At 64.1% G+C, this 13,083-nt stretch overlaps 1 protein-coding gene across 2 annotated transcripts in view; it reads right to left on the bottom strand.

Annotated features, from left to right (window-relative positions):
• Positions 1-3,166: 3,166 nt before the first annotated feature.
• CELSR1 (cadherin EGF LAG seven-pass G-type receptor 1) overlaps positions 3,167-13,083 on the bottom strand; it is a 139,472-nt gene continuing 129,555 nt past the window's right edge. The window contains exons 25-35 of one of the 2 annotated variants that reach the window (XM_058740985.1): positions 11,240-11,414; positions 10,612-10,724; positions 10,205-10,284; positions 9,456-9,582; positions 8,677-8,802; positions 8,156-8,250; positions 7,768-7,871; positions 7,363-7,512; positions 6,650-6,883; positions 5,846-6,122; positions 3,167-5,093 (exon numbers count right to left, since the gene is read on the bottom strand). In XM_058740985.1, coding sequence (XP_058596968.1) covers positions 5,069-5,093; positions 5,846-6,122; positions 6,650-6,883; positions 7,363-7,512; positions 7,768-7,871; positions 8,156-8,250; positions 8,677-8,802; positions 9,456-9,582; positions 10,205-10,284; positions 10,612-10,724; positions 11,240-11,414 — 1,506 coding nt within the window. In that variant the 3' untranslated portion in view covers positions 3,167-5,068. The remainder of the gene's footprint in view (positions 5,094-5,845; positions 6,123-6,649; positions 6,884-7,362; positions 7,513-7,767; positions 7,872-8,155; positions 8,251-8,676; positions 8,803-9,455; positions 9,583-10,204; positions 10,285-10,611; positions 10,725-11,239; positions 11,415-13,083) is intronic. The other variant, XM_058740986.1, reaches the window with a different exon arrangement.

Below are 13,083 nucleotides of genomic sequence, written 5' to 3'. Positions count from 1 at the left end.
CCGTCTGGGCTGCTGGCACCGGCCACCTCGGGTGGGGCCGCTTACAAACGACACGTCCGCTCCTCGTGGTTGCAGAGACCGGAAGTCCGAGGTCAGGGTGCCGGCGGGGTCGGCCGAGCCTCCCCTGAAGGTTCACAGCCAACCGCTTGTTGTGTCCTCCCACGGCCAAAAGGTGAGGGGTCTTTCTGGGGCTTCTTACAAGAACACTAACCCCGTTCACCAGGAATCCACCCTCGTGACCTAAGTGCCTTCCGAAGGCCTCATCTCTTTTTTTTAAAAAAATTTTTTTTTCAACGTTTTTTATTTTTGGGACAGAGAGAGACAGAGCATGAGCGGGGGAGGGGCGGAGAGAGAGGGAGACACAGAATCGGAAACAGGCTCCAGGCTCCGAGCCGTCAGCCCAGAGCCCGACGCGGGGCTCGAACTCACGGACCGCGAGATCGTGACCTGGCTGAAGTCGGACGCTTAACCGACTGCGCCACCCAGGCGCCCCAGGCCTCATCTCTTAATACTGTTACGTTGGGGATTCAGGGTTTCGACATTCCGGTTTTGGCGGGGGCACACTCAACTCAGCCCGTAGCATAGGTGTGCGTGCATGTGTGCATTTTGTGGCACAGGCCAGGCTGAGAACTGCTTGGCAAGTGAGGATAAAAACTTCAGAGCCAGCTGTGCTGAGTGGGCGACAGACACGCTTTGGCCCCGGGGCATTTTCATCACCGCAGAGTCCTAGAGAGCCCCTCGCCTGCTGTGTGTGCAGTTAGGGCCCCGTTGGGCAACAGCCCCAGGCCTTGGGGGTGGGAAATATGGAGACGCTCTGCCTGGGGGTGTGCGGGGAGTTGTCAGGTGGGTCAGGCAGGAAATCGGCCTTTCCTAGGGATACCCGGCCGTGTCTGGGCCCCACTGCCTCCAGCTTGCCTGCCCTGAAGGTGGGGCCTGGGCAGGGCAGCACCCCCTCCAGGCTTCCTGGTGCTTCGCCCCAAGGGCTCAGCCCCCTGCTCTGCTAAGGACAGAGAGCCTGGGCTCCCTTCTCTCACTGGCCCCAGACCCAGCACATTCTTGGTGCTTTGAGCTTCTGTGGGGGCCAGAAGTGTGGTTCCCTGTCTTCTATGGACAGAAGGTTCTAGACTAGAGGTAGCATAGCTCTCCAGGCATGGTGCTGCAGGAGAAGCACCCGGGAAGGTTGTCACGTGGCCCCACCCTTCAGGGCCTGTAGTGGGGACAGGACCAGTCCTGGGTCTGGGTCCCAGGGGTGTGAACCCCCTCCCCCTGAGGCAGATCATGGGCCCCAGAGGACTACCGTGAGAGGTGGGCTTCCTTCTGAACGGGAGGGAGGCCTAGGTGGTTTTGAGCAGAAAATCCCTCTGGTCTCTGAGGTATGGGTGGGAGCGAATAGACCGGGTGGGCTGTGGGCCAGGAGAAGGAGGCAGGCCGTTGGATTTAGGAAGTCAGGTGTAGCAGGTCAGGAGGGGGGGTGGACGACTGAGACCTATGTCTGGACGGGGTCCCGCTGCCCTCGGTTCTCTGTGTGCGTCAGGATGGCTGTGCTTCAGAGCAGAGGGGCCGCCGTCCCGTGTAGCCGGGAAGGGAGGCCCGGGCCAGGCACCCCGCTCGGCGCCTGCCTCAGCCTTGGTGTGGGGGCTGCAGCCTGCAGGGAGGCCAGCCTCTGGCCTGACCCCATGTCCCTGCCAGCCTGGGCAAAGGGCACGGAGTGTGCTGGGCCCTGTGGCTGGCTTAGTGTGATGCAGTGTTGGGGGGCTTTAAGACCAGGCCACTGAGCGGGGCTGGGAGCGAGGTGCCAGCCCGTTTTCCCAGAGGCAGGACCAGAGTGGTCCCCCTCGGTGATGGTCGGGGTGCTGGGGCTGTGCCCAGAGCATTTTCCCTCCACACCACCTGATGAGGGAAGCGATGCCGTCCAAAGAGCTGAAACCCCAGTGTCCCGCCTCCTCAGACCTGTCCCCGCCTCAGTCTGCCCTCTCCCCACCCTTAGCTCCGGGCCCATCCCCCAGGTTCCCCCCCAGCAGGAGGCTCCCGAGGCTGAAAGAGGGGAGTGGGCCTGCCCCGGGGTGTCTGGGACCCATCCTGTGATCCAGGTAAAGGAGTGCGTCCCGAGAGGTGGGGCTTCGGCCACGGCCAGAAGGTGGACCAAGAAGGCGGACCACCGCTGGGTGTGCGGTGGCGGGGAGGCCGGAACCGGAACCCCACCCGTGTTCTGCCTGCTCAGGGGACAGCACGGAGCCTGCCTGGGCCCACGTGTCCCCTGATTCACTGCCCTGCTGGCTGGGCCTCTTGCCCATGAGCCCAGCTGTAAGCTGTGGCCGCTCTGGGAAGGCCCCACCGGCCCACCCTGCTCTGTGCAAGGCGACCCTCGGAAACGGCAGGAGGGAGGAAGCGCCCTGGGCACAGGCCGCAGGGAGGCGCTGCCCGTCTCATCAGCCCGGGGCCAGATCTGCAGCCTGCAGGCCGCCGGTGGAGGAAGGTGGGGGACGGGCGCAAACCCGCCGCTGCCGCTCGGGCCACCCGGGCCTCACCTGAGGCGCCTGGCAGCCTTCCAGCTGGCAGTGCTTTCCTCCCCCTGCTGGGCTCTGCCCGCCCTCCATGTGCCCTTGAGGCCACCGGCCCTCTGTGGAAGGCCACTTTGTGCCGCCTCAGAGATTCAGCGGCAGCTGTCGGCCAGGGGGCGCCATCGGGCCAAGCTCCTGAGCTGGGACTCTGGCCCCTCCCACTGCCCTGTCCGCTCACCTGGGGGCCAGCAGGCTCTAGGGCTGTACCCCCCAGGTGACCTTCAGAAGACCCTGGCAGACCAGAGGGGTGGGGGCTGAGAAGTAGGACACGTGTTCCCCCCCCCCTGCGCCTCTTTCCCAAGTGGGCACCTCACTGCCAGGCCCCGTCACCCCCACCACGTGCACGGATCCTGAGGGAAAGGCCCCGGGCTGGTGCCTTTGCACGTGGTGAGAGCTAGATTTAAGGATGTCAGGAAACCCCAAGTAGGGCCAGCTCGTCCAGAGTTCTGTCAGGAGAATGGACAGAAAGTTCTAGTACAGCTCCTCCCCCCCCCCCCCCCATTCCCCCGGCTTGTCCTCAGCATCCTGTCCAAGGTCCCTTCCACAGCTGCGTCAGGAAGGGGGGCAGGGCAGTGGGGACGGGGGAGAGGAGCACAGCAGAAGCGCATGTTCAAAAATCTTAATTTATTGCAGACTCTTGTTGCGATTCCAGTGTTCTGAACAATAAATAGACATTTGTTAAAAAAAATCTCCAGTGTCTCATCTCTTATAAAGTCTTAAGTCACAAAAATAGGTTTACAGTTTTTCCTGTCTTAATAAAACTTGACCATTGGTTTTTGGTAACAATTCTGATCAAAAACCACCTGAAAGGGCCCGAGTCGCAGAAGAGGCCGTGATGGTGTGAAGGTGGGTGTTCAGACTCGCGAATGTCAAAACGTCCTTTATGTAGGAAGCGTCTCGTCGGTGGTAAACACTTAGTGATGCTATCATTTTCCGTCTTCAAAAGGCCACTCACCTGTTAAGGCACATCATTCATTCCAGCCTGTGGACCGTGGGGGCTGTTTCCCTTGGGTGTGAAGTGCGTGGCCTTAGACTGGTCTCACGTACGTGGTCCCTGGTGTCGTGAGCAGCGCCCTCCTTCCCGTCAGAATACTGCGCCGTGGAAGTCACCTGATGTTAGCGTATCTTATGGTTTCTCGTATTTGGAAGCAGCTGTGCTAGTAATTTATTTGGGCGCCTGATTCAAAGAACAAAGAAAACGAATGAAACGTGTCTGAGTAATTCTGGGCCCGGTTCCACAGCCCTTGGGCCGCACTGTGCCAACTGCCCACAGTGGGACGGCCCCAGCCGATCCTCGGTATGAGCTTCCAAAAAACAGCCTGGTAACCATTGACAAGTGTGGCTGCGGCTTTGTCCCTGTGCACAATTGGCCATTTGAAGCAAAATGAAGCAATTGGTCGGACTCGGGGGTGGGGCCCCAGCCCTCCCGCAGATCCTCAGAGTCTAAAAGAGCTGGAGAATTGGCAGGAAGGAACGTGGCCTCCTGGAAGACCTCACACCTCCGTCTGAATCGGGAACGTGTGAACACCGAGGTCCCACTGGGGACAGGAGCAGCGGAACAGAAGTTCCCACCTGCAGGACCACATGGCCTGGGAAGGGGGCCAGGGAGGCCTGCAGGGCCCAGAGCGGGCCTGGTGTGGGCACCGGGGGGTGGGGGGCAGCCGTGGGGCACCTGCAGGAGTCCCACCCTGCCTCTGTCTCGGATCCACCACCGTCGAGGCAGCTGGGAGCTGATGGCAAACGTCTCGAAAACAAACGTGTGTGAATTCAGGCAGCTGCGTGTAATGCCCACAGTCCTTGTGTACTGGCCGAAAGCAGCAGCAGGAGCCTCTGTTTAAAGACAGCCTCACTCCCAAGGCACTTCCCACCTCCGATCTGCTGGGACACCAGCTGCATCGATGCGTGCCAGATTCAAGTACAACCGTACAATCTCCCTTGTGTAAAAAAAAAAAAATAGCGGTCGTTCTGCAGATCTCTCAGTATCAATCCGTACAAATGCAAAATATACCCAGGCTTCCGCCTTCTCAGAGTTCCATACAAGTATACAGAAGCATCTACACCTTTTCAGCGAAGCAGAGTCCTTTGCTTCAAGACAAGGAGTGTCTTTGCAAAGAGCCAGCCAGGCCAGGCAGCTCCTCTCCCTTGAGGCCAGCTCGGGCCCTGCCAGCTCTTGCCTGGGCCCTCTCCTGGCCCGCGGGCGCACGGCTTCGGCTCTGGGTCTGGATCAAGCTGTGCCGGCCTCCGGGAGTCCACGCCTCCTTGTGCCTGTGGCCTTTGGCACTTGTCAGGGGTCAGCTGGGCCCTGAGCCCCAGGGGGGGCAGCCCAGAGCTTTGTGTCCAGACCGTCCGTCACACCAGCCAGGGGGCTGCCAGCAGGGACCCCCACCACCAGGGCCTGCTTCACTGGAAAGGCCGTGGTCCCTTGGGCTCCAAGGTCCAAGGGTGTCTTGACGCAGCACAGGGGCCTGGACGGAGGCGCTGGGCTCGTGTCCCGCTTTCCTGGCGGTTCAGATTGAGGTTTCGTTGCTGCCTCTGTGCGTGGGAAGAAGCCAGCAGGTGGGCTGAGGTCCCACAGGGGGCAGGGAGCAGAAATCCCCAGTCAGGGGACAGGGAATCCCCGGGGGCTCCGAGGAGGGCAAGCTCCTGTGTGGACACAGCTGCGCTAGGCAGGAGAGGGGGCGGGTTGAGCCGCCCGGAGGGGCCAGGCTCGTCTGAGCGTCCACACAGCCAGCCTCACCGCAGAGCGTGGGGCGTCAAGGTTAGCAACCGAACTTTTCCTGTTTTAAGAGAGCCGTTCTAGAGGACCTGGCTCCCGGTCTTTGCTCCTCCCTTGGGAGTCTGTGGGAGGGAGCAGCTACGGGGAGAGGCCAAGATCCCAGCTCCTCGCCTCTGCAGAGGGGCGCCCCAGAGCCTTGGCGTCCTCGACCGCAAAACAGGGCAGTAACGAGCTGGACAAGATCCTTACAAAGTGCTTGGTCCGGCACAGTCTGAAGTCCTGGAAGTTCAGGGCTGGGCAGGCCCTGGGGGCTTTGGCCACTGTGGCCCCCACAGGGCCTCAAGGTCAGCAGCGCAGCCCCCGCCCCCTCCACCAGGTCAGAAGTCCGCTTCCTCTGGGGCCGACTTGTCCTGACCCCCTCCCCGGTACCCCGGCGCAGCCCCTGGGCCCCTGAGCACCGCCCCTCTCTGGACTGGACACCTGTCCCACGACAAGGGACAGAGGGAAGGCTGGCTGGGGGCTGCTCCTGCAGCCCTGCAGCCCCGCAACCGAGGCCCAGGCTACTCACTCGGAGTCGGAGCCGGCGGCCTGGGCACTCCCGGCGCGCACGTTCATGGCCACCCCGTTGAGGTGCTCGCGCCCCGGCTCCCGGCGCGGGCTCTTGACGGTGATGGCGCCGTCGGGGGCGCGGGCCCCGTCGCTAGAGCCCAGGGAGGACGAACGCGATGGCGCGGGGCTCTGCTCGCACTCGGCCAGCTTCTCCCGGAGCCGGGACTTCAGGCTCTTCTCGGTCAGCGGCGGCGGGTAAGTGACTTTGTTTTTCAAGATGCCTGTTGGTGCGGAAACTGAGAAGGTCACGTTCAGGCTGACGCTGCCGGATGCCGGGATTCCGGGAGGACTGGTCCCTGCGGACCCACCCACGCACCCCTCAGCCCCTGCCCTTCTCTCCTCGGGTCTCAGCGCCAGGCGGCGGGGCCCAGTGGCCGCCTCTGCGCAGCCCCCACGCCGACCAGGACCCAGGACCCAGGACCCTGCCGGGCTCCACCTGCAGCCTGCCCCGCCCCTGCCCCGCCCCCTCTACACTCAGCCCCGCCCCCACCTGCCCTCTGCCCCTCCCCACTTGCACCCAGCCCCTGCCGGGCCCCGCCCCCGCCCCCGCCCCCGCCCTCCCTGCACCGCCTCCCCCCACCTACACCGCCCTCCCCCCAGCCCCCTTGTCCCGGTCCTCGCCTGCATCCCCCCCCAGGACCCCGCCCCCTCCCAGATGGTCCCCCTTCTGTCCGGTCCTCGTCCCTATCCCCCCCCCCGCCCCGCCCCCTTTGCTAGGAGAGGCTTCCTGGGGACAACGGGGCCCTCTTCACTTCTGAGGTACCTTTTCTCTGCTCAGGGGGCGGGTTGGGGGGCACTCCCGCAGGCCTCGGCGGGCCCCCGCTCTCCTGGTCTGGGGGGCACTCGCTGCAGTGATTGCCCTGCTCATCCAGGTGCAGTTCCACGCTGACCTTGGTCTCCACCTTCAGGCGCGGCTTGTCACCAGGCTCCTCACTGTCGCTCCCAGCCAGGCTCTCGTTGGGCCAGCCGGCGGGGATGTGGTTGGCTGCAGTGTCCGCTGAGGCACAGGAGGGATCGTCACCAAGCGGGGAGGGTCCCTGCTTGGCTTGGAGCTACATACACCCCCTAGAAGGTTCCCCGGTGTCCCTCCGTGGGGAGCCCGCATCCTAAGTGGTCCGGTCCTCCCGGAGCTGCAGGCCTGACAGGGGCGTGCCCTCCAGGCTCGCTCAGGGAGCGAAGGTCCTGACAGTGGGGGCCCAGGCTGCAATCCCCCCGTGGCACCCCAACACTCTGGAGCCTCACACCGGCACCCGCAGCACGGTGGGGGCCAGCTTGTGCGGTCCTTGCAGCGGGGGTCCCCAGAGAGAACCGCCCCCTCCCCTCAGACTTCCCTGCCTCTGCTCTGCAGTTGTTGAGGACAGGGCCCTCCCCCCCCCCCCCGCCCCCGCCCCGCCAGCACCCCGCCCCCGCTGCCCTCCCAGGCTGCTGCATCCTGGGAAGCCCCGCCCCCCAGCTCGCTAAGCCCCGCTGGCTCACCTTTGGGGGTGCTGTGGACAGGGCCCCGAGCCGAATCCCACTTGTCCTCGGCCTCCACCCCGTCGTCCTCGCTGTCCGATGAGCGTGAGGAGGCGTAAGAGCTGCTTTGCTCATCTAGGGACAGCTCGCTATCCGAGTCTGAATCGTGGCCTGCAGGGTGGACGGGAGGGACAGAGGCTCAGGCCAGGGGCAGAATGGGGCCAGCTGGGCCCCGGGCACTGGGGAGAAATCGTCTCCCCGCTGACCCTCCGAATGCGACGCGGCCGCAGACTCCCTTCGAAGCTGCACATCCAGTGACCATGAGGCCCGTGGGCCAGACAAGAGCCGGCCAGAAGCTGTCACCCATGGCCACCTGGGAGGGAGATGCCCAGGTTGATGGGGGACCGGCTTCCAGGGGACACCTACCGTGGGGCTTCTTGGTGTTCCTGGGGACAAAGGACGAATCTGGCTCCCCATGGCCACCCCGCGCTGGCCCAGAGGACACGCTGAGCTTCTGGCCCCCTTCGTCCCTAGAGAGGATAAGAGGGTGGGCTCAGCACCATCACTCAGGGGCACGACATGGCCACCCAACATCACTGAGCACCTTCGGCATGTGCCAAGATGGCCCCGTGGGGCTCTGGAAGGTTCTCTGCCATGAGAGACCCCGAGAACACACGGAGAAACTCATCAACTACAACAGCAGAGCACCCTGGCCGGGGCCTTTCCAGCTGGCCTGGCAGCCTGCATTTGCCCCGAGAGTTGCCCCCCCCCACCCCCGCCCGAGACGAGCGAGGACGCCTGGCTCCAGCCTGACCTGATGGTGCTGTCCAGCGAGGCTGTGGATTCGCCCAGGGCCGTGCGGAACATGTTGGGCTCCTCACTGTAGGTGTGGTTGCAGTTGAGGGAGCGCTGGGGGAGGGGACATGGTCACTGGCAGAGCAGAGGCCACCGGGTACAGAGGATGGCTCTGTCCCCATGGCAAGCCCCAGTGCCAGCACCCTGACTGTGCCCCTGCTGGGCACAGAGCACATCCCCAGTCCCCCACGGTGGTCAGGGAACGGCTTCCTTCCCACAGCAACGGCTTCTCGTTGGGGTCCCACCCTGTCCTCTGAGACCTTGAAAAGTAGGGCTGTGACTGTGACAGACCCCATCTAGAGACCCTGTGCTCTCTCCCCAGGACATCAGGGATGGTGTCAGGCTCGGTGCCGCTCTCCAAGGGGGTTCTGGGATGCCCCCTCTGAGAGGGACTCCGAGACCATGCAGCTGTGTCTAACGCTTGGTCTGGACACCCACAAGGACCCCCGGCCCCACGCAGGGTCCCTGGGGACCGCCTACCGTCAGTAGGGTGGCCCTCGTGGTGGCCGAGTCATCCGGGTGCAGCTTCTTCCCCGCGAGGACTCCCTTCAGGTGCTTCCGGACCTCCCTGTTGAGCACGCAGTGGAACAGGAGGACGAAGAGACCCTGGAGGGAGGGGCGGCCGGTCAGGGCAGGGACTGGCCCTCGGGCAAGCAGCCAGGGTCCTGTGGCCGCCATAACTGCCCACCCACCTGCCTGGGAACGCACAGGGCGCTGCCCCTCCCCAGGGCTTCTGCCTGCTCCGGGGAGCAGGGCAGGGCAGCCAAGGGCCAGGAAGGACCCCCATGCCAGGCCACCCGTGTCCCCAACGTGACATCCTCAGTCAGCTTACTGGGAAGCCCTCGATGTGAACTTAAATGGCCAACACCCTCCCTGAGGACACAGGTGGGAGCTACTCTAACCTGCGGAGGGAGAATGAGCCCCCGCGCTGGCTGGGCTAAGGACGGTGCCGGGGGGGGGGGGGGGGGGGGGGGGGGGAGGGTTCCCTGAGGAACCCGTGCACAGAGCTGTGCTGGCGACAACAGGTTCCTTGGGGGGGGGCGGGACCGTGTGCAGGGAGGCCTCACCCTAACCCCTGGCGCACCACCCTGCTGTGGCCCCGTGTGTCCTGAGAGCGAGGACACGGCCTGGACGCTGGGTCAAGGATGTCCCCGGGGACGCCCTCCGGGCGTTTCAGACGGGAGGGAGCACAAGTGACCCGTGGCCTCACCAAGGCTGGCCCACGCGGAGGCCGCCCGCGCACCCTGACGGCCGCCCACCTGCAAGCAGCTGAAGACGGCGAACAGGTAGTGGAAGGTCAGCGCGTCGCTGTTCACGGCCAGCAGCCCCAGCAGCCAGGTGGCGCTGGTGAGCAGCAGCAGGAGGAAGGCGGTGCGCAGCAGGGAGCTGCGGGGGGAGGGGCGGGAGTGACTCTCGGCCCCGCCCTCCCCTCCACAGGGGTGCGCCCGTCGGTCCACCCCTCCCTCCCTTCCTTCCCAAAACCATTTTAAAGCACCCACCCGCCACCTCTCCACTCCTGCGGGGCGCAACATCACCGTCGTCACCGACCCAGAAAGTTCCAGAGCACCCCCCACCGCGCCCTGCCCGACCCCACTCTGCTGCGTCCTGCCCTGCCCCTCGGCACCTCCCCCCACCCGCTGTCATCGTCCCTCCCCTTTCCATCCCCATTTGTTAACATGACCCGGGTGAGGGGGACAGAGCCCAAGCCTCATCGCTTGCCCCTCCTCCCTCAGCCCTCAGGGTCTCGACCACCAAACGCCGCGGGTCCTCCACCCCAACATCTCCGGGATCCCCGCGCCCCTCTCCCCGGGCCCCCTCCCTCTCCTCCACAATGCGCCCCAGCGTCCCTGGCCTCTCCCCACTTTGCCCTGCCCACCCACCCACGAGGCCACCCCAGTGGCCAAGCTGGGGAGTGGCCGAGGGCCTGGCCGCTGGGTGACGGGCACTTTCCAGGGGCTCTGCTGGGCGTGCAGACCTGCCCCGGGGGTCAGTGTGGGCGCCCACTTACACGACTCCTTTCCTTTCGTAATAATGGTGCTTTCTCTGGCAGGCCACCTTTGTAGACAGGACAAAAATGACTGTGTTGACCTAAAAAAAAAAAGTTCCAAAAACACCAAAGTCAGGCGGCCAGCTCGTGGGTATCACTTCAACAGATCTCCAAAGACCAAACGCTTTGGAGGGTCTGTGTCTGCACCTCGAGGAGAGGCTGGAATGGGCGGCCTCACCGTGGACCTGGACGTGGAAGGAAACCCGGAATCCACAGGCCTAAGGGCAAGGCCTCATCGCTGTGAGATCAGGCCTTCCTGCCCAAGAGGCCACTCTGAGGAGCTGCTGGCCCCCAAAACCACCTCCAGCCCGTGCACCCCACTTCCCACATCCCGAGAATCGTGGGCTCTGCGGAACTCCCGGACTCACAATTATAACCGTTCCGATGGGCCCGGCAAAGCTCCAGATGAGGGTGTCTCGAAGGGACAGCCAGCAGAAGTCGGGGTTTCCATAGCCCTGGGGGTCCAGGCCCACCGCGAGTCCTGGACAGCAGGGGAGGGGGTGAGGGCCACACGTGGGAGAGGCCCCTCCCAGGGGGCGCGTGGTCACGGGACGGGCATTCCCAGCCCTGCACACACGCTCCACGTACAGACCACACACACATACGTACATGCTACATAGAGACCACACATCCACACCCAGCCATCCACACAGCGGGCGGACGTGGAGTTTTTGTGTGTCAGTGGCCACAGACGGAAGCCCGAACGGACCCGCCTCAGCTCCCAGGGAGCCCACACCTGACGGGAGACGCACCCCCACAGCGGGCGCCGAAGGCTCACACTCGTGTGTGCAGACCCAAGGGCAGAGGCTCCTCCGCTGGGGGCCAGTCGAACTGGGTATCAAAGGCAGAGGAGGCCAGAGGGCTCGTCCGCCTGGGCCCGGGGGCGCGGGCTCACCTGACACGGGCACCTATGTCGGCAGCGCCACGCGGATTCCCCAAACGGTGGCGGGTGCCCTGTCCAGGCCACCCCAGCCGGGCCGCTGCTCGAGTCCTCACCTGTGATGATGGCCGGGATGCCCCAGCCCACGACGTAGTAGAACCTCATGGGCCCGGCGTCGATGTTGCGCACCTCGGTCAGCATGTGGTACACGTGCAGGCTCTCCACAAAGGTCCAGGCGAAGGTACTCATGTAGACGTAGTGCAGGACGATGGCGATCACCGTGCACAGGAACTGTGCGGAAGGGAGTGCGGCTCAGTGCCAGCCCCGTGGGAGCCCGCGCCTGTGTGCCTGGGGCCGAGGGCCAAAGGGGCACAGGGCGGGGGCGCTAGTGACCAAATCGCACCACTTTGCAAACGTGAGGGTACGGAGGTCTGAGAAGGGAAGCCGAGTGAGTTGGTTTTTCTATTGGGTTCACCCGGAATGGCTGGGCATGAACAGTCACAGCGCCTCAGGCTCCCACCGTGGAACAGAGGACAGGAAGTGAGGCTGCTGGGGGCCTCGGGGGACCTACTCCTTAACCCAGATCTGTGCCTGGAGCGATCCAGCCAGGGGGCGAATGGTAGGCAGAGCCTCTAGGGTTTCCATTTGAAGCTGGAAACTTGCATTTTCGTGACACTGGCTTTAAAGTTCAATAAGCACAGAGGCAGCGGTTCAGGCTGTGATGCTGGCCGTCACCCACTGCCCTGGACCCTTGTGTGGGTCTCCAGGGTCCAGCAGGTGTGGTCAGAGGGAGGAGGAGGCCCCACGCTTCGTGACCTCACCGTCAGATAAGAAGTTCATCCTGCCTGCACTGAGTTCACGGAGCCATATACCTCCCGCCTCCCAAAAAGAACAGAGACGAGAGTATTTGCTCTGTTTCTGTCCTCAGCTGGGCAGGGCTACTACCCCCCACCCCCACCAGTGGGAGGAGAAAACCAACTTCCACAGGGCAGCCGAGGGTCAGCATCCGGGCCTCTCCAGGCCTTGGTGAGCCAGCCCCGTGTCCCTTCAAATGGGAAGAAAGCAGTATCGGGGAGGGGCTGGGGACACTGGTCACAGGGAGTCAAGTCTCTGAGGCCACCAGTGAAAGTGCAGTGCGAGGTGCTCTAGGAGAGACCTCGAACAGCCCTGTGCCTTGGTCCAGAGCTGCCTCACAGGGAAGGGCTGAGCTGGCCAGGGGTCCCGAGGCTGGCTGGCTGCCTGCAAGATGTGGGCAGGTGCCCCGCCAGGTCCTAAGAAGCTGGTCAGGCCCTACGGAGAGGGTAACTGTGAAAGGGGCGAGAAGAGAAAGCCCCAGGCTCCGCCCTCTTGGCCCCACCCACCCAGCCCTTGCCCCCACCCACACCCAGGCCTGGCCCTCCTGGCCCCACCCACACCCCCGCCCCTCCCAGCCACACCCACATCCAGGCCCTGGGGGCCCTCCTTCCCCCAAGCCCCGCCCCTCTTGGGCCCACCCACTCTTGGCCCCACCCACACCCAGCAGTGCCCCTCCTGGCCCGACTCCAGGCTACAGGGCTACGACTACCCCTCCCCCAGGCCACAGTCCGCCCCATTCTGTCCAATCCTGGCTGCTGCCCCATCAGCACAAGCTCCCAGGTTCCCAGGGGTCCCAGGGAGACCCCACCCCCACCCCACCCAACAGACACAGGCGTAGGAGACACAGGGCCACCACCCTGACCCACACTGAAGGCTACTCAGCTCAGGTGCCAGCTCGGTGTTCCCCGTGGGGAGCTCACCAGAGCACGGGCCGGCTGGGCACATAAGTGACGCCCGTTGCCACGTCAACCTCCACAGACCAGGTTCTTCTGAACCCCGGAGACGTGGGAGGAAAGGATTTTAGCATTTACATTCGTCAAACACAGGACAACGAAGGAAACACAGCATCTTAGGTTATGAGTGGACATCCTGCCCTTTGCCTGAC

The sequence above is a fragment of the Neofelis nebulosa genome, chromosome 8 (genome assembly GCF_028018385.1).
Source record: "Neofelis nebulosa isolate mNeoNeb1 chromosome 8, mNeoNeb1.pri, whole genome shotgun sequence".
Classification (NCBI taxonomy): domain Eukaryota; kingdom Metazoa; phylum Chordata; class Mammalia; order Carnivora; family Felidae; genus Neofelis; species Neofelis nebulosa.
Note: the sequence above shows the minus strand (reverse complement) of the source record. Positions and strands in the feature narration are given on the sequence as shown.